At 44.9% G+C, this 27,727-nt stretch overlaps 1 protein-coding gene across 7 annotated transcripts in view; it reads left to right on the top strand.

Moving 5' to 3' along the window:
• Positions 1 to 27,727, top strand: part of DLG3 (discs large MAGUK scaffold protein 3) — a 54,538-nt gene extending 26,811 nt beyond the window's left edge. For 3 of the 7 annotated variants that reach the window (XM_065915320.1, XM_065915321.1, XM_065915322.1), the window contains 10 exons: positions 2,042 to 2,156; positions 15,727 to 15,903; positions 16,123 to 16,198; positions 18,946 to 18,991; positions 22,269 to 22,319; positions 22,766 to 22,867; positions 23,331 to 23,503; positions 23,894 to 24,003; positions 24,336 to 24,427; positions 25,470 to 27,727. In XM_065915320.1, coding sequence (XP_065771392.1) covers positions 2,042 to 2,156; positions 15,727 to 15,903; positions 16,123 to 16,198; positions 18,946 to 18,991; positions 22,269 to 22,319; positions 22,766 to 22,867; positions 23,331 to 23,503; positions 23,894 to 24,003; positions 24,336 to 24,427; positions 25,470 to 25,576 — 1,049 coding nt within the window. In that variant the 3' untranslated portion in view covers positions 25,577 to 27,727. Of the gene's footprint in view, positions 1 to 2,041; positions 2,157 to 15,726; positions 15,904 to 16,122; positions 16,199 to 17,015; positions 17,116 to 18,945; positions 18,992 to 20,694; positions 20,737 to 22,268; positions 22,320 to 22,765; positions 22,868 to 23,330; positions 23,504 to 23,893; positions 24,004 to 24,335; positions 24,428 to 25,469 lie in introns of all 7 variants that reach the window. The other 4 variants (XM_065915323.1, XM_065915325.1, XM_065915319.1 and 1 more) reach the window with 3 other exon arrangements.

The following is a 27,727-nucleotide window of genomic DNA, read 5'->3' on the forward strand; positions in this document are numbered from 1 at the left end:
TGGTTTGGTGGTTGTTTTTTAAAGGGTTTTTAAAGAAATGTAATTACTAAGCAACTGCCATGACCTGCTGCTAAGTTGGAGTTCAGTGGGCAAGTCAATTCCAAAGAAGAGAATATATAAACAAGTTGGGAGAGGGGAAAACAGCTTAAAGATAGATTGGGTGTTTTTTCCTGCGTTCAATGCATATTTCTGCCTTTTACTCATCTTGCGCAAGAAAGGGCTGCTTGGTCAGAAATCTCTTTGTTTCACCCGGTCTTCTCTCAGCCGGTGAATGGGGAGGAGGGCGAGAAAGAGCCAACTAGAGAGGGTTGGGCTGGAGGGCTGAGCCTTAGGGTGGGACCTGTGCCTGGGCGGCTCTGGAGGTAGATAACCCTGCTGCTGTCCAGGGCTGCTGTGATAGATTGGTCACCGCCCTCTACCTTTAGATTGGGACGCCTCATTGATATTGATGTGTTGCCTTGTAACCCTCAGAACAGGGACATTGTCCAGCTGCTGTCTCTCTTTTTTTTCCCCAACATTTAATGGGTGAGTCAGTGACTTAACTGCTTCCTGCAGGATTTCAGGGATGGGAGTAAGTAATGAGGACAAATCACCATAACACCAGTGCGTGATGAATGAAAGAGCACACAAATTTAACCAGTTGGCTTCATTGGTACCAGAGTGAGCAAAAAGAAACTTGGTTGGGAAGAGGAGATTTGTTTGAGCTAGAACTCTATTCTCTCCCCTTTAGGCTTTTTACTGTTTCCCTTTATACCCAACTGAAGGTCAGGTTGCTTTGCTGAGGGAAGGGGGGAGTGTCAGGTGTTGGAACAGGTGTTCTGTTTTCTGCCTGTCGAGTCATACAGACTAGATGGGGATGCTTCTTGCCAGCCCTCTGTGGTGCATGAAAATGCTTTTGTGGAATTTTTTCCCCCTGGAAATGTGTTTGTTTTTTTAAAGCAGTTCCCAACCTTCAACCCTCTAGTATAAATTTTGACTTTCTTTAAAATCAGCTTCTCATAATGAAGTATGCCTCTTTTCTATCATTTTCACAGTCTGTGCCTTAGAGATATCCCATTTTATGTGGTGATCATAGACCTGAAAAATGTGTGCGGTATGTGTGTGAGTGTGCATCTGTATGTGTGTGGTAAATGTGAATATCACATTTGAGATGTACTAGAAGAACGTCACAGTAAAGTAACCCTATAAAAAGCCTTTTATACTAGTTGTATGGATAGAGTTCATTTTCCTTTGTCAGGTTTTCTTAAATTGGGTATAAACTTGGAGTCACCATTCCAGAATGATGAGGCTTTTTCAGGCTGTGTGATGGTGTCAGTGGGCTACATAGTTGGTCACAGACTTACGATCCCACTGACTAGATGATTTTGGAGGAGAGAGATGTCAGCAGACTTCTGGGTTTGGGAGAATTTTTATTTTGATGTTTGTTCAATTGTTACTGAAGCCAAAGACCCTGATTGTTAAAAGGGAGATAATTCAGGAGAACTTTGTGATCTCCTTTTCTGATTGTGAGGTTTGTTTTTACCTTTGTACTGCATTCCATTCTCCCTCCTCAAAAAAAAAAAAAGTCACCTAGAAACAGATCATCTTTGCCTAATAATCATATAATGGCCTCGGGTCTTTTCCTGCCCTTCCACCCTGCATCTCAGGGCCATCTGTTCTCTGCAATCCACTTTTTGGGAAAGTCTCCTTTCCCATCTGCTCTCCTTGGGCCTCAGTGTCTGCTCTAAAGATTTATGAAGGCTGCTCTGGAACCTCTTTCCAGTTATTTTTTTAAGGATCAGTAAACTTTTTCCATTCGATTTGTCCAAAAGTTACTACTTTTTCAGGTGTATTCTTTCATTCTTTCACTCTGGGGGTGGAGATAAATTTGTCTTTCTGTGCTTGCCGGAGGTACTCTGCTTATCAAAGCAAAGATTGACTGGGCTGGCTCTGGCTGCTTTGAAGCCAAGGGTCCTCCTGGCCTTTTGGCCGCTGGCAGATAGGCTCAGTGCAGCTCCTTGAGTTCATTCTTTTCCTGTCCTTTCCCTTGTCTCCCTGACAGAGTACAGTCGCTTTGAATCGAAGATACATGACTTGCGAGAACAGATGATGAACAGCAGCATGAGCTCTGGGTCTGGGTCCCTGCGAACAAGTGAGAAGAGGTCCTTGTATGTCAGGTAAGTCTCACTTCTGAACACCAGGCTTTGTGTGGCACAAGGGAAGCTCCGTGCCAACCCAGCCCTTCTTGTTTAACTAGTGGGATAGGGAGTGTGTACTCCCAGTACTAAAACAACACTTTGCACTGTGTGTTTAGGTTGTGTACTCTATGGTCAGTATCTCCTCCCTTTTGTGAGCTGGCTTCTTCCTTTTCACTCCTGAATTACTCAGTATGGGAAATTTTCAATGTGCTCTCTAATTGTAAAAGACTGTTGCTAGTCAGCATTCAAATAGCACTCAAATGTTCAAAGTACTTTGTTCACAATCTGTGATTTGAGGGGAAACTTGGCATTCCCACTTCCACATATGCATAATAGACATCAGACTTTGTATCTGAACATATCAGCTATCACTGTTCTGGTACAGGGTCTCTTTTAAGAGACCAAATAATTGACAGGTTGCTGCATTCTGTTTTGTTTGTTTGTTTTAAGTTGTGTTTGCTCGCTCCCTGCTGCACTGGTCTGCTGTAAATGAGTCATGGGACATAGGATGGGATGATGTACCTTCCACAGGAAGGGCGGGTGGAATGGATATATAGCAGTGGATTGCTGCTAAAGCTTTTCAGAGATACTGTCCAAGGTTGAGCTTATGACCCTTGAGGCACATTATAATACTTTGTCAGGTCAAAGTACAAACCTCTTGGAGAGTTAGATTGCTAAATGAACACTGTGGACTCCTAGAATTAGTGATAGTTTTCTTCTTCCTGCTTGGGCTTCTTGGCAAAACTCCAACAGTCTGGGGTAAGTACATTGTATCTCTCCAAGGGTAAAATCCTCAGAGAAAGAAGTAGGATTACTCCTCTGAGGGGTGTGTGTGTGTGTGTGTGTGTGTGTGTGTGTGTGTGTGTGTGTGTGTGTGTGTGTGTGTGTGTGTGTGTGTGTGTGTGTGTGTGTGTGTGTGTGTGTGTGTGTGTGTCCTCGTGTGTGTCCTCGTGTGTGTCCTGAGGCGTGTGTGTCTGGGGTAAGTACATTGTATCTCTCCAAGGGTAAAATCCTCAGAGAAAGAAGTAGGATTACTCCTCTGAGGGGGTGTGTGTGTGTGTGTGTGTGTGTGTGTGTGTGTGTGTGTGTGTGTGTGTGTGTGTGTGTGTGTGTGTCCTCGTGTGTGTCCTGAGGCGTGTGTGTGTCCTCTGAGGCTTGTGTGTTTGTGTCCTCGTGTGTGTCCTGAGGCGTGTGTGTGTCCTCTGAGGCTTGTGTGTTTGTGTATGTCTGTGTGTTTGTGTGTGTCTGTGTATGTTTGTGTGTGTCTGTGTTTTAATGCCTCTATCAAACTCTTGGGTTGAATTTTTTCTAGTGGTCTCTGATACCAGCTGGGGGGCGTGGAAGGGAGACTACAGTTGCTAGTTGCCTGGCAATGTGACATCTATTTTGTCCTTGGGGTTTGAGATGACGATAGCCAACCAATGTAAATCCTAATTGCAGTTTTTCTTTCGGTGCTTGATTTTCTTTTTCCTCAGTTGCTAGTCCCTGACCCTCCTGTGGGGAGAAGAGCCAAGGGAGTCCAGATTTGAGCCTCAAGCCCACTAGACTCCTTCACGGTTCTTTTCTAGAATGAACCCTCAGTTTGACTCCCTCTGTGTTGAGAGCAGCTTTCTTCACGTTTGCTGTGAAGAGAGGAGAGCGGGAGGAAGGCTGGGCTACTCACTGGTGATCTTTTCAGTCTCCTGTTTTCTGTCACTCAGCCCTTGTTCTGGGTCTGCAGCCTAGATATTGGGGTGCCAATGAGGGGATTCAAATGTGCTGTTGCCTCCCGCAAAAGGGTAATACTTATGTGACTTGGTCAGGATTGTTCCGTTCCCGTGCTTCCAGCCCCCGCAGATGTGGCACTCCAGTGTGCGTGGGAAGCTGCTCTTTAGGCAAGACGGTTTCTTTGGAGAGCTTTATTTTTAGATTCCCCCTCTCCGCCTATCCTGCGCTAGAGCTGTCCTTGCCTGGGCAGGGGTAGTGGGGCATCAGCTCCTGACCTACAAGACCTGAAACACCCTTCTCTGGTCCTGGCAAGGGGCACATTCTGTCTGACTCTGGGGAGAAGGGTGGAGACTGCACTCTGTTTCTAGTGAATCAGTTTATACAGTTTATATCATCTGCTCGTAACCTTATCTAGATAACATCTGTATCCTCAGAGGAAAGTAAATATGGTTTAGAATAGTGAACATTTGTAATCACTAGAATTCATCAAGGGAAATAATATTTTATGGCTAGAGTAGTGAGCTAAGGTATTTTGCTAAGCTAACCCTCTACCAAAGCTTGGAGCCTGGCTCACTCTAGTACCTGTTTTTGGCCTTTTTTTTTTTTTAACTCTATAGTGGCTTCCTTTTGTTCAGCATTTAAACATATTCAAGTTTCTCCCATTTTTGAAAAGAAAAAAAATTTCCCTCGATACCAACAGTCCTGTAAACTATTGTCTTGTCTCTCTTCTGCTGACCTAATTTGCCAAATTATGTGCCAGGAAACACTGGTTCCTCAAGATGTTAAGTATTGTGTGAAAAATCAGTGGTTCAGTAAGTTGGGCAAATGCAGGATTAAACAGAGGGAAATAGGATTCTTTACTGTGATTAATCTCAGGAGGGACTATACTAAGCAGTGTTTCCCCAAAGACAGGAGCCTTATTTGGAGAAATCAGTCTTAGCATCCAGGCTGGAAAATGTTGCAGTCATCTGTACTTGCTGCTGCTACTTCTTCAAATTGTCTCTCTTTCAGTAGGAAAGGAAGCGTGCATTTACTTTTCAGCATGATGGTGTGATCCCAAGCAACTCCAGAAGACTCTAGAGGGGCAGAAGCCCAACTCTTTTGGGGTGATTGGTTCAATGATTCTCTGCCATTGGTCTGACCTCTTCACCACAGTACTTTTCATGAATTTACCAGCTTTCTTCTTTAAAGGCTCTCTTTCTACCTTGCTGACCATTCGTCAATACCTTTCATTAGCTCTGCCCCATAGACAGCAGTGTCATTTATTTTCACAGTTTCAAATTCTTTCATCATGTAAATGACAATTCTGATCCCTTTACTGAATTCCAGACCTGCGTATCAACCACTTGCTAGACATGTGCCTGGAGCTGCCCTCCCAGTGCTTCAAACAAGCAGTGTGTTCCAAATGGACCTCTCCCCCTTCACATACACACACCTACTCCTCCTCACTGTCCTTATCTTAATTAATTGCATCACCCTATCATGTGGAAAAGGGATTAGATTTGTTCTGTCACCCAAGGTGGATCTCGGTTCTACATAAGGAAGAAAGAGCTAATGATTAAAACTGTCTGAAAATGGAATGGACTGCTTTTGGAGATAGTAAATATGATCCTTTGTCACTGGAGGTGTTACGGAAGAGGCTGGGCAACCATTTGTCTGGGGTTGCAGAACAGGTTGAAGCTAATGATCTACTCAGAGGCTTTCAGTAGTTCCCAGTGTCTTCAGGATGAAGGGGAACAAACATTTAGGGAACACGTGCTCTGCATTAGGACCTTTGTTAGTCTCTTTTAATAATGCTACACAGTAGGTATTGTTGTTCTCATTTTGCAGGTAAGAAAACTGAAACTCCAGTTAGACAGCTGAGAAATTCCAAAACTGGAATTTGAACCTGGTTGTTCTGACCAGAATATGGTTCTCTCAGCAGTTCCCAAACTTACTGATAGGAATCAGCTGGCATGCTAATAAACATACAGATTCCCAGGCTCCTCTCCTATCAATTTGGATTCACCAGGTTTGGGAAAATTGTTTTTAACAAGCAATCATAATACTTAGGAATGATGACTTATTTGTCACAATAGATGTTTATTTCTGTTTCACTTGAAAACTGAACATAACGCTTACTTTAGCTCCTGCGATGTGCAAAGCAGTAAAGCACAGGCTTGAGAAATTAAGTGTGGTTGTGGGGGTAGATTCAAGGAAGCAGTAGAAGTGGTTCCTGCCCTCCAGCAGCTTACCATCCGCACAGAAGATAGTGTGCAGCAGGTGGTTAAAGTTAAGGAACCCTTTTCATGGGAGTTTCACCTGTAATTCTATTCTGTATTGCTTCTCCTTCTGACATGAGCCTCCTTCCTTCCCTTCCCCTGAGTCTCTATCCTCCTCTGGTGTGCATGGGCTTACAAAACTATTTTGAAGCAAATACCACCCTCTTGCAGCTGCACCAAGGCTGTAGCAGGTGAAGCCCTAGGGAGCTGCAACTGCACTGACCACAGGGGAGATGGGATTTGTGGAGCAAGTCAGCAGGAGAAAGGACAGATAACAGTGTTTGGAAAATGAGACTTGGTTTTAAAGTCACTAGTGACTTAATGGAAAGGCCTTTCCCATCCTTCACCGTACTAGAAACATCTCTTAAACAGTATAGACAGGGTGAGCAGAGGCCCTCTTTGTGCCCAGTCTAGGGCCTCTGCTCTTCTGGTTCATTTGCCTTCCACCCTGGAAAAGTCCATAGAAATATGCTTCTCCAGCCTTTTGCTCAGGGTCAGGGTGACCAGGTCAGGTTTAACTCAGGCTGTTCTGATGTGAAGGTAGTGAAAAGACACGGGGAAGTTTAGTGTTTCAGAGACCTCCAAGTTCTATGTTCATATTTAATTAATTAATTCCATAGATAAGCAAAAGACCTTGTCCTCCAAACGTTGCCAGGAGGTTTGATAGTACCTTTGTGGAAATAATTTTTGAAAGTCTGTTCCTGTTAACTTGGTTACATTCTTTGCAGCCACGGGACAGCATCAGGCATTGTGGGAGTCCTGGCCTTCTGGCTGGCCATCTGCCATCCTAGCCTTCTTCCCGCTCTCGGAAGGAAATCATGCCTTATCTGTAGTCCTGATTCAAGAAACTGTCAGAAACATTGGCTTGGTCATCAAAGAAAGCTGGAAGATTCTCCTTCTTGTTAACAAGCATTTGTTACACTACTCTGTGCTTAGCCCAGGATAATGCTTGAGGGGGTCCAACTTTGTCTTGCTCATTAATGAGTTTCAGTTGTAGATTAAGATGCCAACAAGGTATAATATTGGCAGGCTTCACTATCTGACACAATTTGGAAGTGATGATGATCTGCATCTTAAAAAGCAACAAGAATTTATATTATAGTGTTGGGTGCTACCAGAGGATGGGACAGTTTCATGTATCAGTGATTCTGGAACTGCCTGTCGTATACCCCAGACACCAGTCCTAGACTCATCATCACCTCAGCTGATCCAACAGGTGCTGCGAACCCTGAATATTCACACATCATGAATCTGTCAGTGCCCCTCTAACTTCATAACTGCACTCTAAGGCCTGAGACCCTGAGGCAGGCTGAGGAGAACAGTGTCCTTCCTTGTTCTCCATGATCGCTTCTTCAAGATGTGCCAGGGACTCCTGACTGGCTGCCAGTTGCATTTGCTCCTCTTGTGATGGCCCATCTTGTGTCTACTTAAGTACTCAAGCTTGGGGTTTTGAGTTGCTCTTCAGAAGCTGCTAGAAACTTTGACTCTCACGCTAAGGTCAAGGGATGATGAATTACTGCCACCTCATAGCTCTCTGTGTAGATGGACCAGGTAAAGGAGGGGCTGCTCAACTTTTAAGTAATATGTGCCTTTTATCAGGTACTTTCTGCCTCAGGTAGCTTGGGCTACTACAACAAAATACCATAGGCTTGAGTAGCTTGAACAACAACCATATATTTCTCATAGTTCTGGAGTTGGGAAGTCCCAAGTTCTAGGCTTTGGCAAATTCAGGTTCTGTTGAGCCCCCCACTCCCCCCCACCTTCTTGCTGTGTCCTCACATGGCCTTTCCTGAGTGTGTTCTGAGGAAAGAGCCAGGTCTCTCCTGTCTTCCTCTTCTCATAAAGGCAGTAATGTTAGGATGAGGATCCTTCCCTCATGACCTCATCTAAACCTAGTTACCTCCCAAAGGCCCCACCTCCAGTCACCATCACATTAGGGGTTAGGGCTTCAACATATGAACTTGAAAGTGGGGCACCCAAATATTCAGCCCATAACACTGACCAAAGGAAGAAAGCAGAATCTTCCAACTGGTATGGGAGGGATATATCAATACTGTGGAAGAACATGGGACTTCCCAGGTGGCTCAAATGGTAAAGACTTTGTCTGCAATGTGGGAGACCTGGCTTCAGTCCCTGAGTGGGGAAGATCCCCTGGAGAAGGAAATGGCAACCCATTCCAGTATTCTTGCCTGGAGACTTCCATGGACATAGGAGCCTGGTGGGCTGCAGTCCATGGGGTCAGAAAGAGTTGGACACGACTGAGTGACTAACACTTTTACTTTCATGGAAGAACCTGTTGGGGGGTGGTAACTGGTAGGGTGTTCTGTGCTCCCTACCCCAGCTTGGTCCAATCACCATTCACAGATATCATACATGGCCTTAGTCCTCAAAGGGCTGATGGTTTATATCCCCCAAAGGGATATAATATGAAAGATTAAAAAACTACAAGAATGAAATAGCAATAAACAGAAAATATTAAGCAAGATCACTGCTAAATACATAATATGAATTTGAAAGAAGGAAATTTGGAGTGGGCACAGTCACAGACAAGGGTGGGACTTGGGTTATGCCCCAGAGGAGCTGCCTGCATTGACAGCAGATTCTGTACGACTGAACTACCAGGGAAGTTAGTGGGCATCTCTTAGGGGATACTATTTGAAAGATCACCACTTAAACAACATATATTTCAAGACCTTTGATGATGCTTTCTCCTTAGGAAACACAGTGGCATTTAAAGCTGTGTTTTAACTTAGCTTGGGAACTTCGAGGGGACAGGCAGAGCCTCCCAGGCCAGGCAGATGGCTGGAGTCACAGGCAGAGAGGTGGTCACACTACTAGGTGAGCACACGGAAGCAGCTACTTGCCTTTGAGGCTGAAGTGCTGTTGTTTGCTCTGAGAAACCTGCCTGACCAGTTTCCTGCCATTTTCTTTGCATTCCTATTCCCTAACACACAGGGGTGACTGGGCCAGATGCTTTTGCTTTTTCTGAATCTTTCAGACCGAAAGTTTAAAATTTAGGACCTAAACTGCAGAGACTTTGGGCCTAGTAATCTGTTTACTTTGAGCTGATTATGTTTCTGCTTTCCCTCTTGGCAGTGAGGTCCCAGCTGAAAGGAAGATTAGGCAAAGTCCCCTGGAGCGCATACATCATCCCTGTAGGCAGCTCTTGTTGTTGTTGCTTAGTTGATCAGTCGTGTCCGACTCTTTGTGAACACATGGGGTCAGGAAGATCCCCTGGAGAAGGAAATGGCAACCTACTCCAGTATTCTTGCCTGAAGAATCCCATGAACAGGAGCCTGGCAGGCTACAATCCATGGGGTCACAGGCAGTGGTATTTAAAGCTGATGTGCTGAAACTTAGCTTGGGAACTCCAACCTGCAGACCCTGGGAAGTGAGCATCTGCTTTTTGTGCTGGTGTATCGTGGTTCCAGAAGGTGGCTTCATTACCTGTTTTCTGTTTTTATGTGCCACATTTTCCCTGGGACATGCTCTTTACCCACTCTTAAGACAAGTCAGTATTTTTTGGCCTGGCCATGATGTTTGACAAGTGGCTCTCCTTTGCTTCACAGAGGTGCATGGACATATCCAGGGTTGAAGAATAATCTTTTGTGTAGACCACTTGCTGTGCTCTTAGGCTGTGGATGATAAGCTTTGTTCTCTCCTGATGTAATGTTTCCTTCTGACCTGACCAGTCCTTAACTTGGAGACCCCCATGAGATTCTTTTTATTTAGACCAGAAAAGGTGAGGAGTTGCTGAGGTTTCTAGTCTCCCAGCACAATCTCTTGTCAATAAGCTCACACATGAGATGGGACCAAGGTGACAGAGTCATTAATTATGGTCTTTCTTTGGTGTCCAGAGATACATAGGTGTTACTTTTTCCTTCCTGCTCATCCTTGGTTTGAGTCAGAGGTTGGAAAGGTTGGTCGCTGTGTCATCTGGGCTCTGCATGTGTAGGATTTTTGGCTCTGGAACGGTGGTTTAGTCTGATTTAAAAGGGGTGGTATGTTATTGCATGTGATTTTCTTGAGTGCTTGCCCTAGGGATAAAAAGGGGCAGGCAGGAGGATATATTCTTGTTGTGAAGAAAGGTGCCCTTTGATCCTCTTACCAAGCCTGACTGGAAGCCTTTGTAACAAGGTGCCAATCCCTGTCACTTCCTTATGTTTCTAGGCTGTTGATAAGAGAGACTGTTACTGCTAGATGGCTACAGTTTAGCATGCTTCTTAAAGATCTTAGGTAGGTAGTCAATATTTTTTCAAAGTTTATTAAGGGCTAGGGCTAATTTACATACTTTTTCATTTACATGAAATGTATGTCATTTGAAAGGTGGTTTCACTTTACTACTCAGGCCTATTCTTTTAGTGAACTGCCTTCCATATAAAAGTTTAGCCCAGTAACGATATTAAAAAAAAGAAAGCAGAGGCAATGAAGTCAGTCACACAAGGCCTCCTAAATGAATGCCAGACTCCTTAGCTGGACTCCAGGTTGTCCACAGGCAGGCCCTGGCCTGCTGCTCTCCCTAATGCCCTGCCGTGTGGCCAAACGTGGATACTGGTGACCCTAGCACACACCCTGGGCTGCTTGCCTCGGAGTCTCTGCTTATGCTGTTACTTCTCACGGGAAGGGCCTCTCCCTATCTGTCTTTTGAAACCTGAACCCTGTTGAGGCCCAGTTCAAAAGTCAACACTTCCTCATAGATTCTCCAAGCTCGATATGACCTATGCTCCCTCCGAAGACTTTGAGGCCTTGGTTTGTCCTGCCCTGTGCCCCTCGCTATAACACACTGCACAAGGCCAAGACTGATTTTGCTTCTGTATCTCCCGTCGATCAAACACAGTGCTGCCAATTAAAGTCAGTGAGTATGTAAATAATGAAAGAAAGGTATTTTCCAGACATAGCCAAGTGGACAGTTAGCTTTTTTTTCCTTTTTAAAAAATGTGACCTTGACTTAGACCTCACAGACTTTTTCTGAGATTTAAGAGCCCTGGTCTATGAGTTGACCACCAAACAACTCTAGATGAGGCCCTGTGCATCTCTGGGACTGGTTTTCATTGTTTGTGAGGAACTTTTCCAGCTCTTAGTCAAACAGAATTTCAGCAGGAAGAGATTTGGAAGACAAAGCAAGATCACGACAATGGAAGGACTGTTGAAAGAATTTTGAATGTTTAGCCTGGTAGAGAGGACCTAGGAAAGACTGAGACTCATTAAATGCTTGCACTGAAAAGAAATTTAGAGAGTATCAAAGGGATTTTCTTTTTTAGATAGCAAGTGGGGTGAAATGACCTTTGAGGCTTTGATGTTCTACAAAGCTCTGTACTCATTTGCAGTTCCAATTGATAGAAAAAGAAATTCTTGTTAATACACCTTTTACATTCTCAACTGAGAATGATATTGTAGTTCAGAATTTCAAATACAACTATTGTGTTGCTATGTTTTTGACAAAATCATGGTTTAAAAAAGGCATTGTCCATTCTGTTGTTCAGTATTTCTCATTCACAAATTTATGAGATAGTATGCAGGAAACATTTATTGGGAAGTTAACTTTTTTTCCTTGTTTCCCAGGAAACTTAGAGCCAAACATGTTCTTCATCTGAAGTAAATGACTAAGTCAGATGTTTGGTTTATTGATTCCTCCCTGCCCCATGCCTTTTTTTTTTTTTTCTTTTTCTAAAAGTGCCTAGAAGAGTGGTATCTGGTCATGTTAGATGGTGATAAATATTTTCTTAATTAATGGATATCCTTCAGAATAGGTTGTTCCCAGAGGGATGGGATGGAGAGAGTGGTGGGGAGGGGGGTTCACGATGGGGAACACATGTAAACCCATGGCTGATTCATGTCAATGTATGGCAAAAACCACTACAATATTGTAAAGTAATTAGCTTCCAACTAATAAAAATAATTGGGAAAAAAATTTAAAAAAAATAAAGAATAGGTTGTTGTATCATCATTAAAAATATTAGTTTTGGAAAATAGTCAATGATATTTCAGATATTAATGAAACAATTTCAAGTGATAACTGAGGTTGCAAAATAGTGTATAGATAGCATGTTTTTAACTTAGTGAAATATGTGGTTTTGATTTATGTGTTTATTATACAATATTATACAATACCACAATAGTATGAAGAGTTACTTCTAAGATACATTAAATGTGATTTTTCTTTTTTTAGGCTTTCTATTTTTCAGATATTCTATAATGAGCTTATATTAATTTTTAATGAAATTAAGGTATATGGATAGTTAAAAATCTCAAATATTACAATAGCATATGCAAAAAAGCCCTTGCCTATTTACCCTTTTCTTGCTACACAAAGGTAATTGCTCTCAAATATTTTAACTTGCTTTCAAATATTGTAACAGAAATAGTAAATTTAAATAGCTTTCTATGTGTTAAATAACAGAACTACAAAATAATACAGATGTACAAATGTAGTCAAATTAAAAATCAGGCATTTATTTCCACCAGGAAAAAAAATAGAAAAAGTTTATAGGAAAGGAGGGGTAGTCATCTCTGAATACCACTTATGTCATGATGTAAAATTAAATATTGTTTAACCAAAAAAATGTGATGTAACTAAGTTGGGAGAGCAGAGGATAAAGGATGGGTGAGTGCTATAGAAAACCAATACATAATGCCTAAAATATAAAAAACAAAACAAACAAGAAGAAGCAGTTGTTTAGAAATATGTTAGAAAAGAAAAAGAAACACCTAAAAAATTTGAAAGCAGTTCCTTTTAAAATCGTCTTACATTTTTTGAAAGTTGTAAAAGGAACACATGCCTGTGGTTAAAAAACAAGTCAAACAGTTCCATTCCTGACACTGCAGTGGGAACTGCTGGCATTCTTGTTGCCTTGGATCTGTACTTATTTGGTTTTTACTTAGCTTGTGTTATGTGTTTTAATATTGTAAAGTGTCTGAAATTCATTTTAGAAGTAAGTTAGTTTTATTTAAATCTCAGATGTTTAATCAATAACCAATAATTGGATTCCTCATCCACAAAACATTTATGTCCACTTTACCATATGTACTTCAGCTTCTTACTGCTATTGCCAAATATCAATATAGTTCTGTGAGGTGCTAAAATATATTTTGGATTGTCCCTTTTATGTTTTAAACTTATAACCAGTAAACTCTCCCCTCTAATCTTCTAGAACCTCATCCTAATCTCTCCTAACTCACTTAAACATCTTCCTTTCCTCTCCAAACTGATTTGTTCTGAATCTAAGCTCTGTTCCTTTCCTTACTACATTTGTTTTAGTCTTTGAAGCTCAGAATGACATTTAGTGTGTCTCATTGTCACTTAGGATAAGGTCTTTACCATGCACCTCTTCAGAGGACCCTCTGACAGAATACCTTCCTTGCTTTAGGGCACGGTTTTGAACGCAGTGTAAATGCATTCAGATTTGATTCTGTCACACAAAGCCCAGAAAGAACCTCAGGGATGGAGTGCCTCCTTAACCTGCTGACCTTGACCTCTCTCCTTATAGCTTTGAGTGTGTAAATTGAGGGAGATAAAGGTCTTCTGAGAGCTTCACTGGTGGCTCAGTGGTAAAGAATCTGCCTGCAATTCAGGAGACCTGGGTTCAATCCCTGAGCCAGGAAGATTCCCTGGAGAAGGGAATGGCAGCCCACTCCAGTATTTTTGCCTGGAAAATTTCATGGGCAGGGGAGCCTGGTGGGCTACAGTTCATGGGGTCGCAAAGAGTTGGACATGACTGAGCATGCACATACAAAGGTCTTTTGTCAAAGTTCGGGTATTTTCATTTTCAAATAATCTGACAATGATTTCTTAAGGATTGCATTTTAAGAAGTTGGCAGGCTACTGTCCATGGGGATGCAAGAGATTTGGACATGACTTAGTGACTAAACAGCAACAACAGTATTTCACACTCCACAGTTTTACAACCTTCTCCATTTCATTTGGGCTGGCCTGCACATGGGGAAATAGTATGTTTTACTTTGCAGCTTCCAGCTGAGCCACATACCACCATACTGCAGGTAGAAGTCTAAGTCTTGGAACTAGTTCTGGGAACTCTGCTCGGCTGTGTGTGTAAAGATGTTAACAGAGACAGAACAAACTTTTGGACTCTGTGGGAGAAGGCGAGGGTGGGATGTTTTGAGAGAACATTGTATTGAAACATGTTTTCAATGAAGCATTGAAACATGTATATTATCTAGGGTGAAACAGATCACCAGCCCAGGTTGGGTGCATGAGACAAGTGTGCGGGCCTGGTGCACTGGGAATACCCAGAGGGATCGGGTAGAGAGGGAGGTGGGAGGGGGGATCGGGATGGGGAATACATGTAAATCCATGGCTGATTCATGTCAATGTATGACAAAAACCACTACAATATTGTAAAGTAATTAGCCTTCAACTAATTTTAAAAAAAGATGTTAACAGAGAATATGAAGACAGCCTAGATTGCAAGTAGAAAAATACAAACTTCTTGCTCACCTGTTTGTGGTGTCTCTATATGAGGAGAGATCCAGAGGAGGAGAAAAGTAGATATTTTCATGTAGATGGATTTGTTCCCTGAGCAGGGGAGCTCTGCTGTCAAGTACCAGCTTCTCCAGAGCAGGAGTCAGCAGTGTGTCCTAAAGGACTGAGCTTGTAGCTTTGGTTTAAGTTTGCCTTCAAATCTACCCCTTTCCCAGTATGTGATCATATATGAGGTCAGATTAATGTTTCTAAGCCTCTTTTGATGTGTCTCTTCCTTACTCCCAAATCTTCAGAGGTCACTGGATCAGGTCTGTTCAAGGCCTTCCAAAATTTGCCCCAGATCTTTATTTCCAACCTCATTTTCCATAACACTCACCTACAACCTAGCTGGTCTCCACCTTTTTTTTTTTTTTTTCAAGCCTAGATGGTATAGCTCTCTTCCCACCTTCTCCTACCTTCCCATTTAATCTTTATTCCACATGTCTTGTCAGAGGACTTGGGTTCTATCCCAGGTTAGTTTGGTGTGTGACCTCAGTCAAATTATTCTTCCTTGAGCCTCCAGTTTACTATACATGAGAGAGAGAGAGAGAGAAAAAAAAAATTGAATTGGGAGACTTATTTATACAGACCCTGTCAAGTTTATCATTGTGTGGGTCAAATCAGCCTTGGATTTGTTGCCACAGAACCCAGGGCCTTTTTCTCTTTTGTATTTCTACAGCATTTACCATTCATTGTTTGGGATTGTAGTTAACATTTATGTCCTATTTTCAAGTAATTTTTGAAGATTTGTTGTAAACTGAGACAGTCCATTGGCAGAGCTAAATTGTTTCTGGAGGATGCGTCTGAGGGAGAAGACCAGCAAGGGTGTTCTGCTTTGGACTTTCACTTCATGTCCAGAAGCTGGGAGGAGATGGGAGTCATGAAAGATTTTTTTTCCCTTATGTACCTTGTTGGGAGAATAGAATATTTACATTGTCAAGACTGAAAGAAGGATGCAGTCTCCCATAGGATTCTTTCTGGTCTGCTATAAGGTTGCTGGGTCTGTGCTGACTCTTTGGGTTGGCCTTCCTCCACCATCCTCAACCACCCTTCTATCCATCTAGGGTTGAGACAACAACTTCATCTTTTACTTTGTTTCCAGAGCCTTGTTTGATTATGACCGGACTCGGGACAGCTGCCTGCCAAGTCAAGGTCTCAGCTTCTCCTATGGTGACATTCTACACGTCATTAATGCATCTGATGATGAGTGGTGGCAGGCAAGACTGGTGACTCCACATGGAGAAAGTGAGCAAATCGGTGTGATCCCCAGTAAGAAGAGGTGAGTTGTCATAATCATGAGAGGGGCTTTCTTTACCCTCTTCCTGGTATTTCTTTTTTACCTATTATACTATAAGTGCTTGAGAGCAGTAGATGTGCTTTATTACTCCTTTTTGGTGTTGAATTGGTGCTCAGGACATGATTATGATTCAGTGAGCCAAAGATGGCTGCTGAGACCATGCACTGGCAGTAATAGGACTTCTTTCTCACTCCCATACAGGGTGGAAAAGAAAGAAAGGGCTCGATTGAAAACCGTGAAGTTTCATGCCAGGACGGGGATGATTGAATCTAACAGGGTAAGTGGGGATCCCCAAGGAAGTCAGCCATATGTAAAGAGGCATAAGAAACTTGAAATCTGTTTGGTGGATAAGAGAACTAGGTAGTGCAAAAGAATATCTCTTTTTCAGGGTGCTGCCTCTGTCCTATCAGAACACTGACTGCTTTTCAGAAAGCAGAGAAAGGGGACATCCAAACTCTACAGCCAGGGTTACTCCTCTCAGCTGGGTAACTGGTTCCTGAAGATGTGTTGGAGCTGCACTGTCTGGAAGGCTGTCTTTCTTGGGGCATATGAAACCATTTGTGGGTGTCTCCCTGGCTGTAGACCCTTTCGGAGCTGTGGGGACCCTGAATAGAGCCTGGCTTCATCATCCAGCCAGGAAGGCCAGCCTCAGAGCTCCGACTGCCCTCCAGACCAAACAAAGCATGAGGGCTCTATCCATTCACCCCTTTTCTTCTGTGAGCTTCACAGGCCAAAGAACTTCCGGAGCAGTAGAGGGAAGAGAGACATGGAGTAGATGGCTCTTTGTTTATCAGTGGCACCTTAGGGAATGTATCCAGGAGGCTACAGTGACCTTTGTCATTTAGGATGTACCAGTGAGTGCTGTGAGTCTGGATTAGGTAGAAACCTCTAACATCCCTACAACATTTTCCTGTAAACATAATTTTTCCTCTTACATCAACTTTCATTTAATCTCATAGATTCCATTTGTGAGAGGTGGTCTTTTATTTAGCTCACCATTGTCTCCATTTTAGTTTTTCTTGCATGCTTTAAAATCCATTGTTCTGTTTTTTTTTTCTTCTGTCCTTCCCCTCCATCTTCATGTTCTTTCACAGTCGATCAAAACGAAACGTAAAAAGAGTTTCCGCCTCTCTCGAAAGTTTCCATTTTACAAGAGCAAAGAAAACATGGCCCAGGAGAGCAGCGGACAGGAACGTAAGTAGCAGCAGGGAACAGAGAGCAGATCACCCACAGCCCCACCCTCTCTGCCTCAGTTGCACTGAAGACTGGGCAAGTGTGTTGTGTGTGTGTGTTTGTGCGCACGCACACATGCGTGTCCATCCGTCCATTGTGTGCATGCATGTTTGTGTGTGTGTGTGTACCTGTGTATTTGCAGAGTCAGGGTAGAAATTGGTCTGTACAGGGCGATGTTGGGTCTTTTTTGTCCAACTCTTCCTTCTGAAAGGATGTTGGAGGCTCTGAGGTAGAAGTGATTGCAGGTGGGCTCAGTGGGAAGTCCCGGCACCACTAGTGTTGGGAGTGCCAGGCTGAGCTCTGCTCTGGTGCTGATGAGCAGTTACCAGCTACTGTGTCAAGTTTAGAAAATGTTTTTTCAAGAGAATCAAGTCTAGGGACTCAGTGTTGCTCTCCCGGCTTCTTTCACTTGTGTTTTCTTTCCCTTATCTTTGCTCATCTATGTCAAGAGAAGAGCCTTTTCTTATCTGGACACCCGGAGTTGGGCCTAGTTCTTGAATTACATGCATGTGCATTTGCACACAGAATGTTCACAAGGCTCTAACAGACTCAGCTGTCTTCCCAGAGTGATTACAGAGCCAGCTTTCAAAATAAAATCCTTCTTGCTAAAAGGAATTGACACCAAACAGGAATTACTTAACACTGTCCAAATAAAGGTTTATTGAAGAAGCGCAAAACTGGTTTGGTAGAAAAGGCCATAAAGCTGGGCTAAGTTAACTTGCAACGCTGAGAAATATTCTTTTTCTGCCATATACCTCAGAAATTAACTGCTCTCACCCTAACCTTAAACACCAGGTCAGGCTGTTGAAATATTTCTCATGTGGCTCATGGTGAATTGTAAACCTCTGTCCTGGGCTGTTGGGACAGCAGGAACCTCGTTCTGGAAGGGAATGTCCTTTTTCTAGGCCAACGTGTTTCGTGGTCATGGGATACGTGGGTCTGGGGTGGTAGCTAGTAGATTACAAGGGTGCCCTTGTCATGATGGAGATTAGGGCTCACAGTCCTGGGGAGCTCAATAAGAAGGCGATCTGAGATAGAGACCTGAGGTGAGGTCACCACAGTTCACCAGACAAATTCCAAAAGTTACCCACTGAGCCCAACCTAGGAGAGTTCACTGTTGAGTGGCCTAGCTGAATGGGGGAGGGAATTGGCTGTCAGATAAGAGTTGAAACTGCCTAGTGCTTATTCTTCAGAAGCTGAGCTCATCCTCTGTGGTCTGCACAACTCATGTCAGCTTGGAAGGCCACACCTCAGACTGCATGAAGCTTTCCCTGAAGGGTTTGGACAGAGCAAGTTAGTATTGGGAAGCTCCTTGGGATGATGATAATTGTACCTGCCTCTCTGCCACATATAGATGTTTGATTTTTCATTCACCTTCAAAGGGAAACGATGATTTCAGGGGCAAAGCAGAAATGGCTCTGTAACTACAAATTTAGTCAAAGCAGGTACTCCAAGCCTTGGTAAGTCACCTGTCTGTCTTGTCAGCCTGTGTAGGCTCTAGACCACCTCAAAGAGGTCATTCACTCCGAGGCCTTCTGGCAGCAAATTGGGCAGCATGAAGTCCAGGCATTTTATGTGACCCAGGACGTTCTTCCTGTAGCAAAGTTCTTAACCTCACTGTAGCTATAGGTCTTCATGATATTTCATACTTCTGTCACTGATGCTCACCTGGCTCTGTATTCTTCCTTCCCCTTGTCTTTTTTCTCTGTTTTCTTTCGTCTCCCCAATTCTTTCCTGCCCTCCCTCCCTTCTTCCCTCCCTCCCTCTTTGTTCTGCTGTCTGTGAAATTAGGACTTCCCTGGGTTAAGTGACGATTATTATGGAGCAAAGAACCTGAGTAAGTCAAACTTACATACTGTTAACTGTATTTCTGGCATGAGTGGAGATGCTGGGGTTGGGGGTATAAGGGACGTGGGGTTGGGTGGAGGGGATGGCAGTGAGAGAGTTTGTGAGAATGGATACCACCACAGGAGGAAGTAGAAGTGGGTCTGAATGTCACACTTTTGCTCTGGATCCCTGGTACCATAATAAAAGCCTATCATTCATGTCTGTTTTTTCCTTTCGTACCTTGAAATGGTGTGGAGCTGCCTTGGCATTCCACCTTACAAGTGAGGGGGGCAGCAAGTGCTTCTCCAGGGGTGACCACTAAGCTCATCTCTAGCCTGTTGTTGAGGTGAGGGGTGCCTGCCCGCTGTATTCTTCTCCCAGTGACACAACACTAAAGAATTGGGCTTAAGATTTAGCTGTTTTAGTCTGTCTAAACAGGGGGTGATAGCGCTATGAAGCCCTTTACCCAGCAAACATCTGGGATGTCCCAGCAGGTTCAGGGCCCTCAGCAGATGGTGTGGGCTGGCTCTCCAGAGCGTCTCTAAGGGACTGAGTGGGTGGGGGGGTCTCAAGAGCATTTTATGGACTATGTTTATTTAGTGCTTTAGTTTGGAGAACTCTGACCATCCTCTCACCTCTGGAAAATAATCTTAGAGTTGAAAAAAGAAGGGACTTAGATGACAGGGCCTTATCCTCCCTGCTGTGCACACAGGTGCGTGTGTGCACACATGTGGCCGTGCCCGGCGGGTTCTGTCAGCAGATACTCTCCTTCCATGAATAATAAAGGCATGAGGGTAAAGGTACTTCCTCCGTGGGTTACTCAGGAACTATCATGGGTGGTGACTCAACCAGTCTTTCCTGGGGGCCACAGCATATCAGTCTGGAACAGTGTCATCTTGGCTGAAACGAGCAATGCCTCACTCCATAGTTTGTTTTGTTCATGTTTCACCTCCATTTGCTGTCATCTTGGGAGTAGTGCGTTTTGTTTGGGCCAAACTGTGCTTTGTGCCTCCTGTGAGTATGATTGCTCTGCCCACTCAGATATGGGTGGGTCCCAACAGTCTGACAGGAGGATCATCTTATCTTCCATGTATTCTTCTTCATTTGTTGTCTCTGTTTTGTCGTCTTTTCATGGATGGAGGAGCATCCCCTTTCACCACTGAGACTGAGCCCTCCTTCTGGGTAGTGATTGCAGGAGGGCTGTTGGTTCCACCAGATGGCCAACATGTCATTCCCTGGTGACTGTTCACCCAGCCCAGTGCTTAGCCTCCTAGTCCTGAAGCACCACACAATTCTGTTCTTCAGGGGTTCTATCTGGGGAGGAAATTCAAGAGCAGCCTGCTCACTGGGCTCCTCTTTGCTACTATCACTGCCTTTCCTTTCCTATTGATAGCATTGGGAGATGCATTCTGAGATAGTATTTGGAAACCGTCCAAGTCAGTTCTCTTGATTCAGATGAAGAATGGAAGGAAGCTTGTAGTCTATAATGGAGGGCCTTGAAAGACTGAAAGCACCCTGGGGACAAGTGTGAGGTGGCCAGGGTCTCAGGATTGGAGCTGCACCTCCCAGCTGGTAGCCTGATGTGGCAGGCCTCCCGTGACCTGGCTTGGTTGGCAGCTTAGCATCCGGCTCTTGGAGCATTTGAGTTTTGTGCTGCGTGTGACCTCTCAGTGGTGTGTTCTGAATCAGAGTCTCTTTCTTGTTGGCTTGCAGAGGGAGTGACATCCAACACCAGTGACAGCGAAAGCAGTTCCAGTAAGTGTGTGTCATTCTTCCTCATGTCATGTAGCTCTACCACATAGCCCAGCCATCGTCATTCCAGCATTGCATGGCTGCCATATCTGTTCAGAGGCTAGTGCTTCTTTTAGCCATGTACACTTGGAGATCCTGGAAATGCTGTGGCCATTTTGTCCCTGTGGGATGGGGTTTAGGCTGTGGATTAAAGGATAGAATATATGCCCTACACTTCTGGCCAGGACTTAGAAGCATCCCTACTGTAGGCACTTGCGGCTGTAGGAGCTGCCAGTTTCACATATTTACTCAGAGACCAAAAGGAGAATGGTTCCTGGGCGATATTGTCCTGAATTGCCTTTCCAGGTCACTAGTACATCCTGGGCGACAGCTTGGTGTCTTTGCCTTTTTACTGGGCTAAATGACCAGGTGACAGCTCAGGTTTCCTTCAGAAATCCTATGACCGGGCCAGAGAAGCCACAATTCAAACCCCATGAAGTTCGGGACTACTGGCCTTTTAGGAGTTGTAGCTACAGGCCCTGAGAATGCATCCCAGGGCTTGATGCAAATATCGCTGCCTTCCCTAGCACTGCCATCGGTCACTTTGGGACCTCCTAGTACCCAGTACCTGGAGAAGGCAATGGCAACCCACTCCAGTACTCTTGCCTGGAAGATCCCTTGGACAGAGGAGCCTGGTAGAGTGCAGTCCATGGGGTCGCTAAGAGTCGAACACAACTGATCAACATCACTTTCACTTTTCACTTTCATGCATTGGAGAGGGAAATGACAACCCACTCCAGTGTTCTTGCCTGGAGAATCCCAGGGATGGGGGAGCCTGGTGGGCTGCCATCCATGGGGTCACACAGAGTCGGACACAACTGAAGCAACTTAGCAGCAGCAGCAGTACCCAGTACCAAGTTGCTTGGTGACTGTCTTAGGAAGCCCTCATCATTGCTGGGATAGACGGAGCTCTCCTGTGTGGGACGAGCAGGGCTCAGTACTGCTCTTAAAGGGCACTGGGGACCTTAGCCCAACCTTGTGCCACTTTTCTGGGTGCTTCTCCCAGTGTAGGGAAATAGGCAGACCCTAAAAAGGGTAAAGTTCAGCTGTAGCTTTGGGGACCTGCATGAGTGCCCTGACTCCCTTGCCCGCAGATGAGGGACACAGGCAGTGTGTCTCCGTCACTTGAAGCTTTTCCTGTGATTCTTTCTGAAGCAAGAGAGCAACTGAGCAGAGCTGACTGTTACCTATAAGAAGAGTTCTGGGACATTGGGGTGGTTTTTGGTGGAGTTTTAATGGCTTCTGGGTCAGGTTCCTTTGCTCAGCTATATTTTGCTGAACAAGAGGACTCCTGACTCCTGTCTTAGGGGTGATGAATGGTTTCCTGTGCTTTCATTCCAGTGGGCAGTAGACAGGCCCACAGCACAGTTGTTAGCAAGAACCAGTTGACAAGGCTGTTTTCAGATAGAGGTTGGGGTGCAGTGAATGTTGTAGGGAGATGAGGATACAAGGAGGCAGATTATAAAGTGCTAACATGTCTTTAATTTTTGTTGCAGAAGGACAGGAGGATGCTATTCTGTCATATGAGCCAGTGACACGGCAAGAAAGTAAGCCCCCTTCTGAGAGTCTTGCCTTTGAGCTAATCTGGTAGTTATGGGACCCAAACCAGTGGTTGGCCATGGAGACAGAGGAGAGATTGACGAGAGATGGTGAAGGTCAATTTCAGTGGGTGTGTGGCCGCTGCTAAAAGAGAGGCTCTGATCCCTCTCCAATGGCTGCTCTGAAAAACCTTGCTCAGCTGTTGGTACCCATGCACAGATTTCTCCTGAATCTGTTGGAAAGGGAGACGCTTCTGATTTCATACTTGCCTTGGAATTAGATATTCTCAAATTAAAGGCTCTTTGATGTCTTTGTAGTTAAAAGGCAAAATGGTTGAAGATGTGCTGCTCTGTCTGAGCAGTGGCTCCAGCACCTCATTGCTCTAGGCAGACAAGGAGGGAGGTCAGGCCGTCTGGTGAGGGCCTCACTGACTGTATCCATGCTCGCTCTCCAGTTCACTATGCAAGGCCTGTCATCATCCTGGGCCCCATGAAGGACAGAGTCAACGATGACCTAATTTCGGAGTTTCCACATAAATTTGGATCCTGTGTACCACGTGAGAGCCCAGGGTGTCTTTGGGAGGGAGGCATTGGTGCCCTGGGAATTATTGTTGCTCTCATGTTTTATAGAGAGGGCCTGCAGCTGGGTTCTAGGTATCTCTGAGAATAGGGTGCATCCAACCCCCCAGAAGAGATTAAGCAACCATATATTCCCCTAAAGCTGGGACAGCTTGTTAGGCTTGCTGGCTCCTGTACCACGTTTGTCACCATCTCTCTGCCAGATCTTGGCCCAGGAAACCCCATCTTTCTGGTCCAGTTGAAGCTAAAGCAGATAGCTCCTTGTGTGTGTGAAACCTGGTGATTAGAAGAGATATAGGCAAGATAAACTTCTTCCCAGCCTCTTTCCCTCATTCATCTGAAGTGACTCAGGGGCCCTGCAGGGGGGGAACAAGTCAGCCCTCGGTGGCTTGAGGTAGGACATTGTCCTTGTACCACAGAGCATTTCCTCTCTTCCTGCAGATACTACCCGGCCTCGGCGTGATAATGAGGTGGATGGGCAAGACTACCACTTTGTGGTCTCCCGAGAACAGATGGAGAAGGATATTCAGGACAACAAGTTCATTGAGGCAGGCCAGTTCAACGACAATCTCTATGGGACCAGCATCCAGTCAGTGAGGGCAGTTGCAGAGAGGGTAAGGAGAGAAGTGGTCGCCCTACAAAATTACCCCCGAAGGGAGCACAGAAACACTCCTGCCAGAGTGCCGCATGGATCCTTGTCCTTCCAGCACATAGCCTAGCCGGTGGCAGTGCTGACCAAAGCTGCGCCCGTTCTGCATGTTCCCAGCCCCTGGTTGGAGATGTCTCTCTCCTCTGTTCAACTCACCCCAGAGCATCACCCTGCTTGCATCTACAGATGTGGCCTTTTCTGGATAGTAGGAGCCAAATGTGAAGCCTGGGTACCTCAGAGGTAGAATCTTCCAGGCCTCTCTAGGTGGCCCCACATTTCCCACAGGTGGATGTTGGGGTCAGCATCATGGGTAAATGGGAACTAGGTGGACTGATGGCAGTCCTTTCTTTTTTAGGGCAAGCACTGCATATTAGATGTTTCTGGCAATGCTATCAAGAGGCTGCAGCAATCGCAACTTTACCCCATTGCCATTTTCATCAAGCCCAAGTCCATTGAAGCGCTTATGTAAGTATTTGCTGAGATTCTCAGCTAGGAGAGGACTCTGGAAAGGCAATAAAAATCAAGTGGTTTGTTGGGCAGGGGTAAGACCCAGTGGGTACTCAGTGGAAAGTCTGTGTCCCTCTCTGTTCACTGGGGGCTCCTTTGGATTTGTGTCCTCATGCTTGTACCCGTAGTTGAGCTTTCAGACTTAGAAGTTTGGGGAAGATGTTGAGCCTTGGGCCACTACTGCTCTCGGAGGGCAGCTAAGCAGCTTTCCAGAGAGCCTGGAGCAACCCTTTATGTTAGTCAAAACATAGAGCTTAGTTTGGTACTATGTTCTTCTGTATCTTTGGAAGGGAAATGAACCGAAGGCAAACATATGAACAAGCAAATAAGATCTATGACAAAGCCATGAAACTGGAGCAGGAGTTTGGAGAATACTTCACAGGTAAGTCTCCCCATTGTGCAGCTGGGGTAATGTGGGAGCAGGCAGACACCTATTCTGTGAGGTTTTTCCAAGAGGCCTAGATGCCTGGCACAGTTTCTGGCTGCTTTTGAGCTCGAGCATTTCCAAAGTACTCGAGTACCCTCCAGCCAGAGTAGTTTAGCCAGTTTATAGTTTCAACCTCATCACCAAATGCTTTGATTGTTTTATACATTCTGTCTTCATGTCTTCCTAGATTGTAGCTCCCTGTTTTAGTTTGGTTCCCTACGCCCCCAGGCTCCCCCATCCAGCAGTGGCCACCTTGCATGTTTTACATGCTGAGTGAACGTTTGTTGATGATGATGGTTCCCTGGTGTGGTGTTCAGGTTCTCTGTCAGTGTGTGCACACACATGTGTGCATGTATATATGGTCACCTACTTTTAAAGGTTGGAAAGGTTTCTGTGTAATATGTTGCTTACCTTTTGAAGTATGGTGACCTATGTGTGCAGGTTGGTGCTGAGTAAACTCTAGCTGGTGATGCTACAGGGTTAGCTGGCCACAGGATTCATAACTGTTCTTGCACACCTTGGGTACTGGAGCTCCCTTTTCTGTTAGCAACTGTGTCCTTGTTTGCTGGGCTGACCTCTGACATAATGCAGATGTGATGGCCCCAGGAGCACTGCATGTTGCCAGAAATTGTGACTTGCAACTCCTGCTCTGGATAACCAGGATTGTCCAAATCCTCCAATGAGGCTGCATCAGAATTGCCGGCTGCTGGCCTTATGGCAGCCAAGAGCAGTACGAACTGCAAGGTCTGGCATCTAATGGGTGCTCAGTAAACATTTTTTTAAGCAACACATTTTCCTACTCATTGCCGCCAGTGTCACTGTCTCAGCAAGTTGACCTGGGCCTTGAGTGCCTGCTAGTTTCCCCACTGTCCCAGGCTCTTGCACTGCCACCTAGTGAACAAGCTGGGCTGAACTGTGGGCTGGTTGGGATGGACCAGACTGTCAGGGTTTGAGGGGTTGCTGTGGACCATAATAATAATTCTGTTTTCCTTTTCAGCCATTGTACAGGGTGACTCACTGGAAGAGATTTATAACAAAATCAAACAAATCATTGAGGACCAGTCTGGGCACTACATTTGGGTCCCATCCCCTGAAAAACTCTGAAGAATCCCCTCCAACCATTCTCTTGTGAGCAGAAGAAATCAAGTCCCTCTTCCCTCCTCCCTCTTCATTCCTGTCCCCACGGGGAGAACAAATGACTACTGTTCTTGTCCCCTTTTTTAGATATGTCCAAAAATTAAGTTTTCTAGTCCTGTTCTGTTTTTTTAAATTTTTGTTTTGTTTCAGTTTAATTTTCGGGATGATGCCATCTCACTCATCATGTGACTGTGCCCATTCCTGCATGAACCTTTCCCAAGCACTAGCACAGGTGCAAATCCATCAGATTCATTGTTTTCATAAAAACCAAGCAGAAGAGAAGAGAGGAGGACTGATGGAAAGACAGACTGGACAGCTGCGCGGCTTGTGAAGTGAGCCCTTCACACCACATGAGGAGAGGCTCCCGGGCTTTGCTACGATCTGTATGTGGCCTTGCGGCTCAGGACAGCGCGGCATCATGGCGACAGAAAGTATCTTATTTATATATAGATATATATATGTAATTTATATAAAATATATAGAAATTATTATATATATATATTATACTCTCTCATATAATATATATATATATTCACACGCATTTGGACTAGAAAATCTATGGAGACTTCATCAATGGTACTGTGTTATTAGAGAAATGCTTTAATTTTCATATTCTAATCAGATGGCATCTTATATCCCAATTGGTTGGGGAGGAAGTGAAAGTGGTAGTAAGTGCTGGACTGAGGGCACCCACATTGGTCATTCTCTTGAGAGCTAGGCTTTTTTCTAGGAGGGATCAGCCAGAGGACAGTAAGAAAGGGCTTTTGCCCGGGGGTCAGATGCTTGGAGCCATGACCCTAGAGCCGATGCTGCCCTCGGGGCAAGTCAGGCCCACGTGTGGGGAGCCAGAGAATGGCTAACGGTGCTCCCGCCATATTAAATTGCCGATTGTTTTATGCCACCTGATGTGTCTGCATGAGAGGTTTCCTTTTTGTTCATTTTTAAGCTGCTGTTAAACCAAAACCATGTTGTGCTACTGTGTCAGCCTTTTCATTCTTCCAAATTTTACTTTTACTATTTAAGTGAATGCGTAGAATCCAATTTGACTGTGTTCTAAAGGCTCATAATGTTCTGGAAGAGCCAGACCTCGTGATAGACTACGTGACCCGGGTTGGGCTGTCCCATCAGCAGAAGGGGGAGCAGGTGAGAACTGACAGGAGCCGGGGTTCCTATTGTAATGTGTCCCTTCGCTCACCTGCCAGGGATGTGCTGGGCTCAGCTGAGGCCCTGTCATGGGGCTCACTGGCAGGGGTGGGGAGTCACTTGCTGTCCAGCCCTGTGCTGGGACAGTGGGAGAGCCCTGAGCTTGACCAGCCGCGTGATGAGAAGTTTGATTTGGGTTTTTTCCACAGCTGCTTCATATGCCCTACCTACCCCACCCCCTCAGTAAAAGCTGGTAGCTTACTGTTTCTTCAAGAAGAAAGTAGACTTTTAATGCTGTCAGTTTGAGCTATAGAGCTAAGATTCACTTACTGTTGAGATGTGAAGCTTTGTTGCTTTTTCCCAGAGTCATACGGCAGTGATTGTGGTCAAGGGACTTTTTTTCTCTGACCACAAATGCAGGTGGCAGGTATGGCTCAGGCCCCATGCCACCCTACTGTGCTCCTTTGAAGCCACCATGCCTCCCTCAGCTCCACACTGGAGGCACAACACAGGGGAGAAGAGAGTGGATATACTCAACCCTAGGGTTGAGTCTGTTGTTTCCTAGCCCGCTGTGTCACAACCACTGCAAACAACACGTGTTGAAGATGCTTTGAGTGCTACCATCCAAACTTAGGGAATCTGTTAACAGTTCTCCTACCAACATGACAAGGCTAAGTGTAAAGTCTGGGGCCCAGAGTGTGGGTGAAGAAAGGGTGGCAGCTTTCCCTGGGCAGTGCACTGGATTGAAGGCAGGAGGGGTGAAGTGGTGGCCAATGATGACTCTGGTGAGGAGGGGGTAAGCTGGGAATGTTGTTGATTTCTCTGATGTGAAGTGATGTAGTCTGAATGATGCTCAACCCTCTACCCCTCCCAGGGAAGAAAAGCAGAGATTCAAAGCAAGCATGACACTAGTTGGTTGACCAGTGTTCCTTCCAAGGAGACATATATTTTTTAATAAATGATAGTTGCGATGAA

This window comes from Muntiacus reevesi, chromosome X (assembly GCF_963930625.1).
Source record: "Muntiacus reevesi chromosome X, mMunRee1.1, whole genome shotgun sequence".
In the NCBI taxonomy this organism is placed as follows: domain Eukaryota; kingdom Metazoa; phylum Chordata; class Mammalia; order Artiodactyla; family Cervidae; genus Muntiacus; species Muntiacus reevesi.